The sequence below is a fragment of the Salmo salar genome, chromosome ssa24, assembly GCF_905237065.1.
Source record: "Salmo salar chromosome ssa24, Ssal_v3.1, whole genome shotgun sequence".
Classification (NCBI taxonomy): Eukaryota; Metazoa; Chordata; class Actinopteri; order Salmoniformes; family Salmonidae; genus Salmo; species Salmo salar.
Genome location: NC_059465.1, coordinates 24,839,913 through 24,859,503, shown reverse-complemented (window position 1 = coordinate 24,859,503; position 19,591 = coordinate 24,839,913). Strand labels below are relative to the sequence as shown.

At 41.2% G+C, this 19,591-nt stretch overlaps 1 protein-coding gene across 1 annotated transcript; it reads right to left on the bottom strand.

Moving 5' to 3' along the window:
- Positions 1-7,526: 7,526 nt before the first annotated feature.
- LOC100194534 (protein phosphatase 1, catalytic subunit) lies at positions 7,527-10,318 on the bottom strand. Its single transcript, NM_001139620.1, is given in 7 exon segments — positions 7,527-8,142; positions 8,335-8,469; positions 8,561-8,784; positions 8,972-9,076; positions 9,236-9,466; positions 9,572-9,703; positions 10,197-10,318. Coding segments are annotated over 7 exon segments (972 nt in total). The 5' UTR covers positions 10,252-10,318; the 3' UTR covers positions 7,527-8,052.
- Positions 10,319-19,591: the final 9,273 nt, after the last annotated feature.

Sequence of the window (19,591 nt, the reverse complement as noted above, 5' to 3'; positions counted from 1 at the left end):
CACAAACACCAGGATTCTTCCCTTTTGGATCAGCCAAAAGGCAAGGGTCCACTTTTTCCAAAAACTTAACTCCTACTACTATCACAGACTCAGCTTTATCCTGACCCTCGGTGCAAGTCTCTGGCTCGGAGAACTTCACCACATCTACCACCTCCAATACTTCGCCCTCATTCACTTCCATTTATCCTCCTGTCTTCAGCTCACTCTGCTTACAATTGCTACCATTAATCTTTAACAAACCATCTCCCTTTTTCTGCTATTTTTAACCGACTCAAGCTCACCATCTTCCTCCCTCTCGTAGACCTCCTCTGCCTCTCTTTTTCCCTCCATTACTCCTCCGTATTCCAAGTATACGTCTCCTTATGATAATACTGCACTTCCCCTGACATATATAATTGTTCTTGCTTTCTCAAGGAACACCATTTTACCGGCTGTCACAATCAGCACGAACCCCTCGGGATGTAGCGCTAAACAGTGCATCCCACGTATAATGCAGCTGCTATGTTTTGATGTTATTCTTTATCAAACGCTATCGTGACACTTTTCAATTTCAAACAAGCGCGCTCCCCGGCTTCCTTCTCCGACGTGCACCTTCAACTCCATCTCATTACGCAATTTGAGTTTCCTTAAAAGGTAATCGATTCTGACACTTAATCATCCATTACTTTTCAGGTTTTCAATACATTTAAACTTTTTAAATAAGTTTTCAAATAATGAATTTCATATTTCTGAAACTTAGATGACAGAAAAGCATGATGACTTCTATGCTGAGCGAGGGTAAGAGCCTGCTGGATTTTTGGCACCTCCTTGTGGCAGTAATGGAAAATGTCTACTTACATTTACATCATTTACATTTTAGTCATTTAGCAGACGCTCTTATCCAGAGCGACTTACAGTAGTGAATGTATACATTTTATGCATTTTTTGTTGTTGTACTGGCCCCCCGTGGGAATCGAACCCACAACCCTGGCGTTGCAAACACCATGCTCTACCAACTGAGCAACAGGGAAGACTACTTCGATGCCCACCAGATTTTAAAGTTGGGGACCCCTTTTCACATCGTCTGTCTGCTAATGCTGCCCAGTCAGTTCAGTCAAGAGTGGTTTAAAGTGGCAATATTTCAAGAATAAAGTCAACATTTTATTGTGTGAATAAAGTCACAGTTATATCAGGATTAATGTAAGGGATTTGGTTACTTTCAATCAAATTTTATAAAAATGGTGGGTAAACTGCATTTAGTTGCATTTACCCTCCACTAGGCCTACACCACTGCTGGTAGCCTACCCTCTCAGCAGAGACACCCATGAACACACGCAGAACAGGTAGCCTTCTTTCAATATAATACACGAGTTGAATCAAAACATGTTTCCACCGTAATTTATGAGTTGTCCATAATTCATGAGTTGAATGCTTGGAGTCTTCACAGATCCTGTGACATAAAACACCACATTTCTTTCCTTACATTAATGGCATGACCGTGTTATTTTTAAATTATGAAGCATTTAACAATTGAATTAGAACATTGAACTTAAACCCTGTATGATTCCTGGATCTAAGTGTAACTATGGAAATAATACAGATACATACATGGTCTACTTCTTCTGGCCACAGATGCCACAGACAACACCAATACCTGCGCGCAGTAGAAAAACAAAGCAATGAGCCTCTAAACAGCTGACTGACAAAAGCAAATAATGATAAATCAACGGATAAATCAAATGCATTGCAATAAAGGCTATTTTTATCAACGGCGCATGGCAAACAAATGGCGAAAATGTTGACTGAACAAAAATATAAATGCAACATGTAAAGTGTTGGTCCCATATTTCATAAGCTGAAATAAAAGATCCCAGGAATGTTCCATACGCACAAAAAGTTTATTTCTCTTAAATGTTGTGCACAAATTTGTTTACATCCCTGTTAGTGAGCATTTCTCCTTTGCCAAGATAATCCAGTCAACTGACAGGTGTGGCATATATAGAAGCTGATTAAACAGCATGATCATTACACAGGTGCACCTTGTGCTGGGGACAATCAAAGGCCACTATCAAATGTGCAGTTGTGTCACATAACACAATGCCACAGATGTCTAAAGTTTTGTGGGAGCGTGCAATCAGCATGCTGACTGCAGGAATGTCCACCAGAGCTGTTGCCAGAGAATTGAATGTCGTTTTAGAGAATTTGTCAGTACGTCCAACCGGGCCTGACAACCGCAGACCACGTGTAACCACGCCCATCCAGGACCTTCACATCCATGATAATGCATGGTCCTATGTTGCAAGGATTTGTACACAATTCCTGGAACCTGAAAATGTCCCAGTTCTTCAATGGCCCGCATACTCACCAGACATGTCACTTACTGAGCATGTTGGGATGCTCTGGATCAATGTGTACGACTGCGTGTCCCAGTTCCTGCCAATATCCAGCAACTTCGCACAGACAAGGTATCTGTGACCAACAGATGCATATCTGTGTTCCTAGTCATGTGAAATCCATAGATTTGGTCCTAATTTTCAGCTTCCAAGAATTGTGTACAGATCCTGACGGCGCCGGAGAAGATGGCTGATATTTTACGTGCTTCTAACCGATTGTGTTTTTCTGTTCGTTTTTTTTGCGTTATCTGTAACTTATTTTGCACATAATGTTGCTGCTACCATCCCTTATGACCGAAAATAACTTCTGGACATCAGAACAGCAATTACTCACCACGAAATGGCAGAAGCTTTTTTTTCCTTTAATGAGTCCAACGAGCCCGAATTGAACGACATACTGCTTTCCCTGGAACAGGCCCAAATCCCCGTCATTTGCGTGAAGCGACGACAGAGAAAAAGAGGACGGAGGTCGGGCTGCCTTCTGAGAATTCGTAGGCAATCTAATAAAACCCCCCCTGACTTCCGTTCTACTAGCTAACGTGCAATCATTGGAAAATAAAATTGACGACCTACGAGGAAGATTAAACTACCAATGGGACATTATAAACTGTAATATCTTATGCTTCACCGAGTTGAGGCTGAACGACAAGATTATCAACATACAGCTGGCTGGTTATACGCTGTATCGGCAGGATAGAACAGCGGCATCTGGTAAAAAAAGGGGTGGCGGACTATGCATATATGTAAACAATATCTACGGAAGTCTCGAGGTTTTGCTCGTCTGAGGTAGAGTTTCTCATGATAAGCTGTAGACCACACTATCTACCTAGAGTTTCAATCTGTATTTTCCGTAGCTGTCTACATACCACCACAGACCGATGCTGACACTAAGACCGCACTCAATGAGCTGTATTCCGCCATAAGCAAACAGGAAAACGCTCAACCAGAGGCGGCGCTCCTAGTGGCCGGGGACTTTAATGCAGGGAAACTTAAATCTGTTTCACCAAATTTCTATCAGCATGTTAAATGTGCAACCAGAGGGAAAAGAACTCTGGACCACCTTTACTCCACACAGAGACGCGTACAAAGCTCTCCCTCACCCTCCATTTGACAAATCTGACCATAATTCCATCCTCCTGATTCCTGCTGACAAGCAAAGATTAAAGCAGGAAGCACCAGTGACTAGATCAATAAAACAGTGGTCAAATGAAGCAGATGATAAGCTACAGCACTGTTTTGCTAGCACAGACTGGAATATGTTCCAGGATTCTTCCTATGGCATTGAGTACACCACATCAGTCATTGGCTTCATCAATAAGTGCATCGTTGACGTCGTCCCCACAGCAACCGTACCCACCAGAAGCCATAGATTACAGGCAACATCCGCACTGAGCTAAAGGCTAGAGCTGCCGCTTTCCAGGAGTGGGACTCTAACCTGGAAGCTTATAAGAAATCCCGCTATGCCCTCCGACGAACCATCAAACAAGCAAAGTGTCAATACAGGACTAAGACCGAATAGTACTACACCGGCTCCGACGCTCGTCGGATGTGGCAGGGTTTGCAAACCATTACAGACTACAAAGGGAAACACAGCCAAGAGCTGCCCAGTGACACGAGCCTACCAGACGAGCAAAACTACTTCTATGCTCGCTTCGAGGCAAATAACACTGAAATATGCATGAGAGCACCAACTGTTCTGGACGATGGTGTGATCACAGTTGTGTCCAGTCCATGCTAGACAAGCACTAATCTAGTCTACCAGCCGGCTCTCCATATGCGCTGACAATCGAGACGGGGAACTTGGACGTTAGACGAGCACTAAAAATGTTATGCCTCAAGTACGAATACACTGGAAAAATCAAAATCACAGTTGTGTCCAGTCCACGCTAGACAAGCACTAATCTAGTCTACCAGCCGGCTCTCCATATGCGCTGACAATCGAGACGGGGAACTTGGACGTTAGACGAGCACTAAAAATGTTATGCCTCAAGTACGAATACACTGGAAAAATGTAATGGGTCTTGAAAACAAATACTAAACATATAAGACCCTCTAGAAAGAGAGTGGACACCTAATGTTTTTTATTTTTTAGTGAACAATTGAAGGTATTGTCTTTAATGGTGTATTTGTACAATTTATATACTGTAATTGTTTCATGCTTCTTTTGCTTTTAAACAGGTCAACATTCACAAGGCCGCAGGGCCAGACAGATTACCAGGACGTGTACTGCGAGCGTGCGTTGACCAACTGGCAAGTGTCTTCACTGACATTTTCAACCTCTCCCTGTCCGAGTTTGTAATACCAACATGTTTTAAACTGACCACCATAGTCCCTGTGCCCAAGAAAACTAAGGTAATCTGCCTAAATGACTACCTACCCGTAGAGCTCACGTCTGTAGCCATTAAGTGCTTTGAAAGGCTGGTCATGGCTCACATCAACACCATCATCCCAGAAACCTTAGACCCACTCCAATTTCCATACAGCCCCAACAGATCCACAGATGATGCAATCTCCATTGCACTCCACACTGCCCTTTCCCACCTAGACAAAAGGAGCACCTATGTGAGAATGCTATTCATTGACTACAGCTCAGTGTTCAACACCATAGTGCCCTCAAAGCTCATCAATAAGCTAAGGACCCTGGGACTAGACACCTCCCTCTGCAACTGGATCCTGGACTTCCTGATGGGCCACCCCCAGGTGGTAAGGGTATGTAATAACACATCCGCCATACTGATCCTCAACACAGGGGCCCCTCAGGGGTGCGTGCTCAGTCCCCTCCTGTACTCCCTGTTCACTCATGACTGCACGGCCAGGCACGACTCCAAAACCATCATTAAGTTTGCAGATGACACAATGTCGAGACAGCCGTGTGGTGCCAGGTCAAAAACCTCTCCCTCAACGTGATCAAGACAAAGGAGATGATTGTGGACTATAGGAAAAGGGGGACCGAGCACACCCCCATTCTCATCGACAGGGCTATAGTGGAGCAGGTTGAGAGCTTCAAGTTCTTTGGTGTCCACATCACCAACAAATTAACATGGTCCAAGCACACAAAGACAGTCATGAAGAGGGCAAGACAAAACCTATTCCTCCTCAGGAGACTGAAAAGATTTGGCATGGGTCTTCAGATCCTCAAAAGGTTCTACAGTTGCACCATCGAGAGCATCCTAACTGTTTGCATCACTGCCTGGTATGGCAACTGCTCGCCCTCCGACCCCAAGGCACTACAGAGGGTAGTGCGTACAGCCCAGTACATCATTGGGGCCAAGCTTCCTGCCATCCAGGACCTCTATACCAGGTGGTATCAGAGGAAGGCCCTAAAAATTGTCAAAGACTCCAGCCACCCTAGTCATAAACTGTTCTCTCTGCTACCGCACGGCAAGCGGAACCAGAGCACCAAGTCTAGGTCCAAGAGGCTTCTAAACAGCTTCTATCCCCAAGCCATAATATTCCTGAACATCTAATTAATGCCCCCCCTTTCACACCATTGCTTCTACCTACATGTACATATTACCTCGACTTACCGGTGCCCCCGCACATTGCCTCTGTACCGGTACCCCCTGTATATAGTCTTGCTATTGTTATTGTACTGCTGCTCTTAAAACTACTTGTTACTTTTATTTCTTATTCTTATACATATTTTTTAAACTGCATTGTTGGTTAGGGGCTTGTAAATAAGCATTTCACTGTAAGGTCTACACCTGTTGTATTTGATGCATGTGACTAATACAATTTGAGTTGGTTAATTTATTTTAATTGAATGATTTCCTTATATGAACTGTAACTCAGTAAAATCTTTGAAATTGTTGCGTTTATATTTTCGTTCAGTGTTCAAAGGAAAATCTATGCTTTTAAAGGAGATCAGCTGAAGCCAAATTCAGCACTACTGAGTGGACAGCGCAGTGGACAGGGAGACAGTATGTGCAGCCACGTAGAAATAAATGTTTCATTTGGAAGCTTTTATTTTCATATTGATCAAATGTAAAACATATTTACCAATGCATTTTAAACAAATAGAATGGTTAAATTAGCATTATTTAGAGCCCCCCCAAAGTTTGACTTTTGTTGCATTTAGGGGAGCTAATGTCTCATTAACATTTTTTTTAACCTTTATTTAACTAGGTAAGTCAGTTAAGAACAAATTCTTATTTACAATGACGGCCTAAGAACAGTGGGTTAACTGCCTTGTCAAGGGGCAGAACGACAGATTTTTACCTTGTCAGCTCGGGGATTCGATCTAGCAACCTTTCGGTTCCTGGCCCAACGCTCTAACCACTAGGCTACCTACCACTCATTCAGGGAAGCTGAGCCCCCACTGGCTCCGCTGTAATTCACACCCTGCTTTATCTTTCATATCAGCAATAAATAATAAAATAAAAGGTTAAATTACTACAAACCTTTATAGGGTTAGGGCTCCCACATGGCCATAGTTCCATGTGAGCTATTTGCGTCTCTGAACACCTGTGTGTAAACGAAGACTGACACCACAGACGTGTTGTCACCAAAAAATACAGTCAGCTCCAACTGTTAAAGTGTACAGTAAGTGTATATTTTGCATTTGGAAATAATTTTGATGTGATATGACGACTTTATGTTTTTAGAACCGTACCGCAACTGAGAATCAATTTCACGGTTCGATGGAGTATTTGGCTGCCAGAGCCAATTAGTCTCTGAACAGAACATGTTAAGGTCCTTGGACTATAAGGAGTGATGTTAGGCTCCTTTAGTCCATAAGTGTCTTTCACATCACGTAGTAGCTAGTTAAGCAATAATGCACGAGGGGGTGTGGTATAAGGCCAATATACCACGGCTAAGGGCTGTTCTTCTGCACAACACGGAGTGCCTGAATACAGCCCTTAGCCGTGGTATATTGGCCATATACCACAAACCCCTGATGTGCCTTATTGCTAATATAAATTGGTTACCAACGTAATTAGAGCAGTAACAAGAAATGTTTTGCCATGCCCAGTTAATCAGCATTCAGGACTCGAACCACCCAGTTTATAATACAAAATATATGGCAGTAATTAATTCAAGGTTGAGCTTACCTTGTAATCCTCAAATAATTGATGAAGGAGCATGATGCTAATACAATTCAAATGCCAATTTCCCCCTAAAAGTTTATTAGAAAGATTTAGTCAACATTATAAGAATGCTTTATTTCTTCATTTAATTCAGCACAAGACATGTTTTAAAAATGGTGAGGATGCAGGTGCAAAGTGAGGATTCAATGTCCTATGATAAAGAAAGTTATACAGAAATGAACAACTAAGTGTCTTGTGATATTTCCATAGTTGTTTTAAGAACCATTAATTGCATTATTAACATTGACAGTGAGAAACAGGTGATGACAGAAATTGATGAAACATGAAATGAAGAAATTGTGAAAACAACTCTGCACAGCTTTAAACAAGGCATTTCTGTGCATTATCAGCCATATTGTTACATTGTTCCTGGTTGAACAGTCATATGTGGCAAAGACTAGTTGCAATGGAGTGCAAAACACCTGAGGTTTTCATGGTGACATATCCATTTACCCTTGTGGACAAAACATTTTGCTTTCATCAGGTTGGAGTGGATATCTTTTCAGTATTGGCAGCACAAAGGGCAACCAACCCTTCAGACGCGAAAGACAAAAGCAGAACAGAGAGCAGAACATAGGTCCACTCATGCCACCTTATTTCTTGCCTTGCTTGGTGACCATGTTCCGTGGGGGTGTGACTGGACGGCTGCCATTTGGCTTCTTCTTCTCAGCGGGCTTCAGAATCTACAAGTGGAATGAACACAAGTAATCCAACCTAAGATGATGTTTTGCCCACTGCAATAGTCTTTACATCGTAGTTTGACAATGACAAGATTGGTTATAGCGTTAAGATCTCCATACACTAGTACTAATACAATCCCTGACACATTTACATTCCTGCGATAAGACAGAGTATATTCATGATGAAATACTCACCTGAAAAGAGCACATGAGGGTCTCATCCACACTCATCATAGCACCAGCATTGTCAAACTCCCCGCAGTAGTTGGGTGCTGAGAATAAAGTCACAAGCTGTCGCTTGGCGAAGAACTCATAGCCGTCCTCAACAACCTGCGGAAAAAACAACATTGATTATGGTTGGGTTAAAAATAAAAACAATGCATTCAACTCCAGACAGTACAGTGAAAGTATGCAGACATACCTGATGGGCGCGACAGATCAGATCCAAATCATGTTTGTGCAGGAACTTTGCCACCACTTCTGAGCCAAAGGTGAATGAGACGCCTCTGTCATTCTCTCCCCAGCCGAGGACATCCTTGTCTGGATCTGACCAGAGCAGGTCACACAGGAGGCCCTGGTCGGGGACGTCGGTGGGCCTCATGACGCGCCTGATCTGCTCCATGGACTGGAGGTCTGGTGACAACCCTGAGAGACACAGAAGGAGATGAACAGCAAGAATACGGTTAATTGCAGTAAGAACTTGTGGGTAAATGAGAAGTATACAATTCAAATAAAAGAAAATAGTATTTCTCAATATCACAGCAATGTCTTAGTGTGTCCTAAAACAGGACCACTTCTCTTCATGTTTAAGGACTACTAAAACACAACCTACCTCCATGGCAACAGAAGATCTTTTCATCAACAATGGCAGCAATAGGGAGGCAGTTAAAGCAATCTGTAAATGTTTTCCAGAGCTTGATGTTGTACCTTCTTTTACCTAGAATAATAAAATATAATTTTAGGATGATAGTAAGCTAGGCAATGCGTAGCTTTGGAACAGGAACCTATAACAAAATGCAATTTATGTAGATACAAAGGCTATATTCTGTCAGAGAGTGCAGGGTTATGATTATTACAGCCACCACATATCACTCACACTCATCATAGAATCCATATATTCTGTTGATGGAGGCGCACTCATGATTCCCTCTCAGCAGGAAGAAGTTCTCTGGGTATTTGATTTTGTAGGCCAGAAGCAGACAGATGGTCTCCAGAGACTGCTTCCCTCTGTCCACATAGTCTCCCAGAAATAGGTAGTTGCTCTCAGGAGGGAAGCCCCCATACTCAAACAGCCTCAATAAGTCATAATATTGCCCATGGATGTCACCTGCAGAAGGCAAATGATTTCAACTTCAGGTTCTACACATCCCTCATTGGGATAGAAGACACTTCATGTAACAGTTATGTTCACCAAATATTGATGATTACTCACCACAGATCTTGAGAGGGGCTTCAAGTTCAAGAAGGATAGGTTGGCTGAGAAATATCTCCCTGGACTTGAGGCACAATCCTCGGATCTCGTTCTCCTGCAGCTGCACATTCTTACCAGGCTTTGCTCCCCTGACTAAAAATGAAACAATCCTGATGAATCTACAAGCAAAGATACAGTATCTACCTAGTTCGCCATCATACTCATTGCCATGTTGTCTGGATAGGGGTGTGAGTGGTGACCATCATATCAGATTTCTCATGTTATTGACTTAATCTTTCACTGACTGACTGGGGCAGCTATTAGTTGACTAAGACAGTGCCCTGGATCATGTAGCTAAAGTAACGTTAGTTACATAGCTAGCTAGCTACTTTGAATGGACATTTCTTAATGTGTCGTCCGGGACAAATGTCAGGTTAACATTAGCTAGTTAGATATGGGCAACAACAGCCTTAATAACTAATGTTAGCTAGTTACTAGCTAACGTTAGCTTAGCTAGCTACAGATAGCCAGAGCCAACCTGCGTCAACAACTAACGCGTTATCTAGCTAAGGCTTGCCACCAGTCATCTAACGAAGTAAACATAATATTGCATAAATAACGTAAGATTAATGTACTCTTTCCTTACCTTCTAAAAGACGCTGGATGATACTGTCTATGTTGAGTTTGTCAACATCGGCCATGGCGACGTAGAAAAAATGTCTGAGTGAGCTGCAAATCTAGTGCTGGTTAGCTAACGCTAGCTAGTGGTGGCTACGATTGGCTAGCTTCACTAAATTGCTGGTTCCAAGAACAAAAACGTGTAGAAATGACACCCTGTTATTTAGTTATCATACAACGTTATATTATACCTAGTTAACTACTTCAACATCTTAGTGTTATACAAAACAACACCTAATATTAGCCGTCTACCGGGACAAAATAAACGTTAGCCTATCTATTAGCCGTTAACGATGCCCTCTGATCTAGCCACACCCACTTTCCTACTTCAGAGGAATCTGCACGATCAACCTTCTGGGTGGATTTGATGGCCGCTGCCATCTACTGTGCTGTCCTGGGATATACTACCCTCCTAGGTGTGCCACGCCGTGGCATCCGTGCATGACTGCTGCCACAGTGCCAGCCTCCTCCCTAAATATTTCAGCCTCCGTAGAACTTGATTGTCAATTACAATTTAATTACTGTGATTTTCATCTTCCCCAGAAGAACTGATTATTTTACTAATAGTCAAGCTTAGATTTATGAGAGGGGAGCAGGCGTCTGGTAAGAATACCAATAGGAATTTCAGACACCTCATTAATTGTAATTGACCATTCATGTTTTTTGTTGCAATATTTGTATTGATAGATTTTGAAGGTTTACAAGTGCACATCCTTGTTCACAGGACAAAACATTAATGTGGAATTTCTGAACAAGATTACAAATACAAACTGTTGTGAACCTAGACTCTCTAGATGATTTTAGAATGTGTACCAGCTGGGGCTGTGAACCTAGACTCTCTAGATGATTTTAGAATGTGTACCAGCTGGGGCTGTGAACCTAGACTCTCTAGATGATTTTAGAATGTGTACCAGCTGGGGCTGTGAACCTAGACTCTCTAGATGATTTTAGAATGTGTACCAGCTGGGGCTGTGAACCTAGACTCTCTAGATGATTTTAGAATGTGTACCAGCTGGGGCTGTGAACCTAGACTCTCTAGATGATTTTAGAATGTGTACCAGCTGGGGCTGTGAACCTAGACTCTCTAGAGGATTTTAGAATGTGTACCAGCTGGGGCTGTGAACCTAGACTCTCTAGATGATTTTAGAATGTGTACCAGCTGGGGCTGTGAACCTAGACTCTCTAGATGATTTTAGAATGTGTACCAGCTGGGGCTGGTACAGTTCAAATCATCTGATAGCTTTCCCAAATGGACAGATCAGACTTAGTTACAGTTGGATCTATATCCTGTATGAAAATGGATTCTATGCGATTAACCTGAAAATCCTTTGTTTACAAGATGATCATGCACATCTCAAACATTTCCAGATAGCTTTGATGCGCAGCGGGGCGACGTGTAACAGAAGAGATGCAAGGACAGTTAGCAAGAGGTGGATTTATTCATGGTCCTTCTCTTCCCCATGTGTGATGATGTAGACCAGATTCTTGAAGTCCAGGTGTCCAGCCACATCTGGAGGGAAGGTGGTGAACATCTGCTCCATCTGAAGGGATAGATCACAGAGCCTGTTTGAGAAGATGATGAAAGTGTTTTTGCTTAGTATGTAAAAAAAAATGATCAGTGATGATGGTTCTAAACTTTTCGCGGGAGAACCCATCTGCCTGGATTGTTAACATCTCAAATCTAATTGTATTGGGCACAAACACGTGTTTAGTAGATGTTATTGCGGGTGTAACGAAATGTGTGTATTTCTAGCTCCAACAGTGCAATAATATCTAACAAGTAATATCTAACAATTTCACAGCAATACACACAAATCTAAAGTAAGGAATGGAATTAAGAATATAATATTTGAAAGAGCAATGTCAGAGCGGCATAGACTAAGACACTGTTACACTGTTATACTATGAAGAGTAGTAGTAATTATTAGGAGTCTACATACAGTACATACTGTATGTAGTATCTTAATTTGATTACTCTTTTGTTGCTGAGAATTTTCAGGAAATGCAGGAAATGCAGAAGGAAATGCATACGTTTAATGTATTTGAGGTTTAAAAAGGCTTATTAGAGTTTGTAATTTCCAGTTGGACATTTTAGACTTGATTTGTCCAAACAAAAAAATCTATCAACCCCTGCAAAAATGTCCATGAATTATTATCCACATAATAATTAACGTTTCCTGTTGCTGCAGGATTATTTTATTGCTTCAGCAAACTGGCTCAAATTAAGATCCTACATCTGTACACACCTAATATGTAAGACTGCATTGTAAGACAGGCACACTCACAAGTCCTTCTTCAAGGTCTCCTTCCCCTCAGGATCAAAGACTTTGAAGGCATTGAGGATGGTGTCCTCTGGGTCTGCACCTAAAGGATGACAGACAGACAGACAGACCAAGGCATCATTTCAATTTGACAGATGGGCCAAAACCAGGATCTGCTGCCAGCATGAAGCCAGATAAACCAGCTATTTATCTCTGGCTATAAGCACCTTTTCAATCAGTCATATGAGCAGTGAAACCTTTGTATGACATCTATGTTTGTATATCATCAATGTATTGGTTGACCATTCTCACATACTTCCATTCAATATTCCCACTTATATCCTGTATATCCCACTTTATTTCATGAATTTATCTTGTACAAATGTATTAAACCATCCCTGTTTTGGTCCATGATAGTGAAAGCCTGTTGAGGGTTGATAGGGTGAGTAGGTGTACATGTATTCACATCAGAGCATACTTGCGTACTCCTGTTATGCAAGTATATATTCAGATTCAAAAGAGAATTTATCAATGTACTGCCAGTGGTGTGTCAAGGGTGTCTCCCCCCCCAAATCTGAGATCTGATAGGTCGACTCTGAATATATTGATAATTTTGACCAAGACCCACACCTGACAGCAAGACTCACCAATATTACCGGAGAAAGCATCAGAGCGAGCGAAACAGCATACCACTGTCTTGGTATGTGTAGCCCATGTACCTGATACTGTCTGGGCTACAGATACTAAGACAGAGGGGCGCTGTTTCCCTCGCTCAGATGCTTTCTCTGGTGAAATAGATTCAGCCACTTGCGAATTTAAGGAAAATTATGAAACACGGATAGACACAAATGAGAAATCATTTTAGAAGTTAGTTTAGCTACCATTTGAACAGGGAAATGTACCAAACCTAATCTGAAGCATTTAATACATTGAACCATCATATTTATATAGAAAAAAAAATCCACCTTGCATTGATTAAGGTTCAAAATGTTATGGCCCTCCTAAACTGGGTCCATGCTCCACCTCGGCCACCCCATTAAAAATGTTCTGGACAGACCACTATGTACTGCATGTGTCTATGGTTGTGTTACTTGGCAAAATCAATGGAAAAGAAATGTTACTAGCTTTGGAGAAGAAATGTATCAAGTTGGTCTACTTACTTCTTTGAACTCGTGGATCTGGGCCTGTTCAAACATGGAGAGAACACATTGGAGTTGGCTCCCTCTGCTCTCTTCTTTGCTTTCTGGGGGCCTGGATTTAACAAACACACAGCAATTGGTACCATGATCACCTGAGATTGTTAATTTATTATTGGCTTTTTCACATAAGTAGGTCATGTCAGCAAACTAAATATCTGACCGGGGTTACTATAACCTACTTATATCATGCCAGCAAACTGGACATCTTCCGGTGAAACTGGGGGGCACATAATTCAAATAAATTCTAATTTTGGTACATATAAGTGTCTTATATCAGCTGAAAGCTTAAATTGTTGTTAATCTAACTGCACTGTCCGATTTACAGTAGCTATTACAGCGAAAATATGCCATGCGATTTACTATTTACTATTTACTATTTACTTCTCAGGTACCCTAAAATGTAATAAAACTATAATATTTTTTTCGGAAAGAAGTATGTTTAATAGGAAACCGATTTTGGAAGATGTGTAATTTCTTCATGGCGCGCAAACACGGCTTTCCAAGACTGAGTCCTTCTACTAAAACTGTTATTTCTTATTTGTTTTTGAAGCTACAAGCCTGAAACTTTGAACATAGACTGCTGACACCCTGTGGAAGCCATAGGAATTGCATCCAATTTACAATATGGCGTTTCTCTTGCATTTTAAGAGGATGGTCTCTCTCTTAAATTATTTTAACATTTCTACAAACTTCAAAGTGTTTTCTTTCCAATGGTACCAATTATATGCATATGCTAGCTTCAGGGCCTAAGCTACAGGCAGTTTACTTTGGGCACGTCATTCAGGCGGAAATGGAGAAAAAAGGGATCATGCCAGCAAAATAAATATCTGACCGGGTTTACTATAACCTACTTAGATCATGCCAGCAAACTAAATATCTGACCGGGGTTACTATAAACTACTTAGATCCTCCCAGCAAACTAAATATCTGACCGGGTTTACTATAACCTACTGAGATCATGCCAGCAAACTAAATATCTGACCGGGTTTACTATAATCTACTTAGATCATGCCAGAAAACTAAATATCTGACTGGGTTTACTATAACCTACTTAGATCATGCCAGCAAACTAAATATCTGACTGGGGTTACTGTTAGCTACTTAGATCATGCCAGAAAACTAAGTATCTGACCGGGTTTACTCTAACCTACTTAGATCATGGCAGCAAACTAAATATCTGACCGGGTTTACTATAACCTACTTAGATCATGCCAGCAAACTAAATATCTGACCGGGTTTACTGTAACCTACTTAGATCATGCCTGCAAACTAAATATCTGACCGGGTTTACTATAATCTACTTAGATCATGCCAGAAAAATAAATATCTGACTGGGTTTACTATAACATACTTAGATCATGCCAGCAAACTAAATATCTGACCGGGGTTACTGTTAGCTACTTAGATCATGCCAGAAAACGAAGTATCTGACCGGGTTTACTCTAACCTACTTAGACCATGGCAGCAAACTAAATTTCTGACCGGGTTTACTATAACCTACTTAGATCATGCCAGCAAACTAAATATCTGACCGGGTTTAATATAACCTACTTAGATCATGCCAGCAAACTAAATATCTGACTGGGGTTACTATAACCTTGCACACTAAACATGATTGATGGTATAGCGCACATTTCATAATGAAGACCTGAAATACTTCTTATTTTGCAATTAAATTATTTCCATAGCCCTTTCCTCACTGGGAGTCTATAATTAGCATGGTGAGGGAGTGGTCCTCCCGTACTCAGAGCCCCTGGATCATATGAGGGATTATGCACTGGGGCCTAGGCTTTGACAGGGTGGTGCATTGAGCCACGTTTGAGTGGAGATATCCCATGAGGCAGGGATTACCATGGAATCATGAAAACAGAGCATGGGAATGCAGTCTGATGACATTAGAGTGCCAGGATTGGCAGGCCTCTCTCGACAGCTGATGTCTAACGGGTGCTGTGGATTAGCCCCACCAACAGTTGTGCTTCACAGCTGAAGGTTGTTGTGCCAATAGGTATGTACTCATCTCAATTTAGTGAAAGATTGTCTGCTTTGTGTGGAGTTGAGTTGCATTGATGATGAGTTGAGTTGATGATTATTTGATCATATTATTTGGGTTGAAATGAGGATGAACACAATCGTAAACCCATGGAAAATGTTTGCACCTCATGGGACCAGTGACCAGGTGCAACAACCTCAATAAACATATGCCTTACATCTTATCAGAAAACTATCTGATGTTTGAGGTCACTTGTCCCATCTCTATTCCCATCTCTACTCCTTGCTCCAGTCCTCAGTTGTCCTCACCCCAAAATCTTCACAGAAATTTTGCTAAATCTATTAATTTGGACATTCAAAGACATCTTAACTCTTACAGCAGGTCTTTCCTGAATTTTCAGAGCAAAGTAGATAAAGAACACAAATGAAAGATTCTCATCTGTTAACACATCTTACCCTTACTTCAATTTGCCTATTCTCTCAAAGTTAGATACCAACCATCTGCTCTGTCGGCCCAAAAAAATAACAATTTCATACTCTCCATGAACAAATAAAGCAGCAGTAAACCTGAGAGAGAGAAGTCATCTCAATCTCAATCTTGCTGTACATTTAATGACAAAAAAATATGACAACTGCCAGCATCCTGTCCCCAGAGAGATACAACTAGAAGAGAACAGGAATTCCCCAACAAAATGATTCCTGACTAAAAATCTACTTGGGATCACTTATTTCACACAGTGAAATGCATATGGCTCTCTGAAGCTTCCTAGGATTAGATCCAGTCAAGGGGTGAGCATCTACTCACCATGTCGTAGCTGGAAAAGGGCAAAGAGGATCCTTGACGGTTTAAAATGTGACAGGATGATCACTAGGGGGTAGATATATAGGCTACTGATACCCCACCACACCCATTGCCAACCTTCCCTACACATACACTATAAAAGCTCCATGCCTTCTATAGGCAGTGACACAGGTGAAGAGCACTAAGTATTCCCCTTCCTTTTGGTCTATTGTCAGTGCTTAAACTATGATTTAGAGTAACAGCCCAACACTCCATCACATTACCGAGACACTAGAATCAAATATGGCTTGAGTAGAAAGCTAGAGGTTTGACTGACAGCTCCACTTGCTGGGCTCCATCCTCCAGCTGTCCCATTACATTTCATGATGGACCATAACTATTGTGATGAGAGGTGTTTCTGGGTAGCAGCTCTGTTTGGTTTAAACCTCTGAATTTTTGTCATATTGGTGACTTTCTTACATAGCAAAGGAAAAAAGCTATGGAAAATAGGGGTATGGTGCCAATGTTCATCAAGGATTTTCTAATTATACAGTATCCAAATGAATGTTTTGTCAATACATTTTCCACCTAAATAGACGGTCAGTGGTGTGGTGTGTTCTTGGGGGCATTTGAACTACTAATGTTCATGCATTACAGTCTTTGTAACTGAGTCACACATACTCTACATGGGAGATGGATGGATGGATGGATGGATGGATGGAGAAAGAAGAGACATAAACGGAAATTGTGATACAAACAGGGTGGCTTGGATTTCAAAGTAGACAACGTGAAAATACTCCCTCACAAGGTAGTTGATGTCATGTCACTTCTCAGTTCTTCACACACCCTTTTGCATAAATTCCGGGATGTCTGATGATATAGGATATATTAGAAGGGTTAAGTCCAAGGGGCTTACTGTTTTCCCAATGTCAGAAACACAAGCCATCCTCCTCAGTAACTGCAGATCTTTAAAGCAGGCAGCAGAGCATGATGTGCCCTTTCTACTCATAGTGATTTTCGACTGAGGCTTATAGTCTTGTAGGTATTTGTTAACATTTACAAGACCAATAACCAGAAAATGTTACACTGAAATCAAATCAAATCAAATTGTATTGGTCACATACACGTGTTTAGCAGATGTTATTGCGGGTGTAGCGAAATGCTTGTACTTCTAGTTCTGACAGTGCAGTAATATCTAATAAGTAATATCTAACAATTTCACAACAAATACTTAATACACACAAATCTAAGTAAGGAATGGAATTAAGAACATATAAATATATGGACGAGCAATGTCAGAGCGGCATAGACTAAGATACTGTAGAATAGAATACACTATATACATATGAGATGAGAAATGCAAGATATGTAAACATTATTAAAGTGACATTATTAAAGTGATTAGTGTTCCATTTATTAAAGTGGCCAATGATTTCAGGTCTGTGTATATAGGCAGCAGCCTCTCTATGCTAGTGATGGCTATTTAACGGTCTGATGGCCTTGAGATAGAAGCTGTTTTTCAGTCTCTCGGCCCCAGCTTTGATGCGCCTGTACTGACCTCGCCTTCTGGATGGTAGCGGGGTGAACAGGCCATGGCTCGGGTGGTTGTTGTCCTTGATGATCTTTTTTGACTTCCTGTGACATCGGGTGCTGTAGGTGTCCTAGAGGGCAGGCAGGTTTCCTCCGGTGATGCGTTGTGCAGACCGCACCACCCTCTGGAGAGCCCTACGGTTGTGGGTGGTGCAGTTGCCTTACCAGGCGGTGATACAGCCCAACAGGATGCTCTCAATTGTGTATCTGTAAAAGTTTGTGAGGCTTTTTAGGTGACAAGTCAAATTTCTTCAGCCTCCTGAGGTTGAAGAGGTGCTGTTGCGCCTTCTTCACTACACTGTAAAGGCTTTGTCATAACAATGGATGGTGGCAATGGAGATAACTTTAAAACACAATACTAGGTTGCCCATGCCTTGACTTTGAAAACGATTTACCCCTGTTGGCCAGTAGGCAGTGCTAGCAGCACATTTTTTCAATGTGTCAAACCAAATTTATCTTGGCTCTTCGAAAATGAGCCACTGATACTGCACGTTTTGTAATACACCTGAATGTTAAAGTTTTGCTGGTTCTTCTTCAATTGAATCATCTCTTTCTACACGACCTACTGCATTTGATACACATGTAATAGAAGTGGACATAACCTGCTTCTGTCAATATGCAACCTGTGCCTGTCAATATTGGTTGTTCATTCACTGCTCAAAACTTTATCAAATATGTGAGATTACTCAGGTGATTGATCGATATGCATGAGAATGAAATCTGCAAGCGCCGAATTGTTCAGTCAAACTTGGACTAAAAACATATTTACATAAAACACACAGCCCGGTGGGTTTATTGTGGCAACAACCCTGGCATGAAATTGTCTTCCATATCAACTCTAATTTGAATGTTAAGTTTCCAGATAAATCACAGCTAACTAAGATGTTATTATTTTCATATGAGGCTTGCATCTCATTGCCACCCTCGAGCCACCAATAAAACGCAATAATACTGAAACTTTTAATAAGCTTCCTTCAGAATTCCCCCTAGGTGATTTTTGTCTGGCATGAGAATATGAAATTCCTCCCTTTACATATGGTTCAGATAGTAATAAACTTTAAGTTGCTAAAGTACAACAATATATGCATATTATTTTCTCTTTACAGACGTTTTAAAAGGGATGTCATGTATGATGTAATAAACACATAAACGGCATTATGATGCATATCACAGTGACCTGAGTTAATGACCTTTTCCTATATTTGTGATTTCACATGGCTCCAGATTATCATGTATGTACATGTATTACCTATTTTCTTATCAATGATTTGGTAATTAAATCAAAGGATGTGTTTAATGTTAACATAGGCCTACAGGTGTAACCCTTTGGTCAGAATATTATTCAGTGTACTACTGTACCCTAAGAACATGTACAGCCACCAGGGGGAGCAGACAACACTAAAACAGGTCTTGTTCAAGCTTAGCTTTGCTTGGTATGCGTTTAATAGTGGAAGGAAATGATTTGTTGAAAGTGCAGAGTTGGTATAACAACCACCTCCACCATCACCACTACAACATTTTGAATGCTAGTCTATGGTGTACA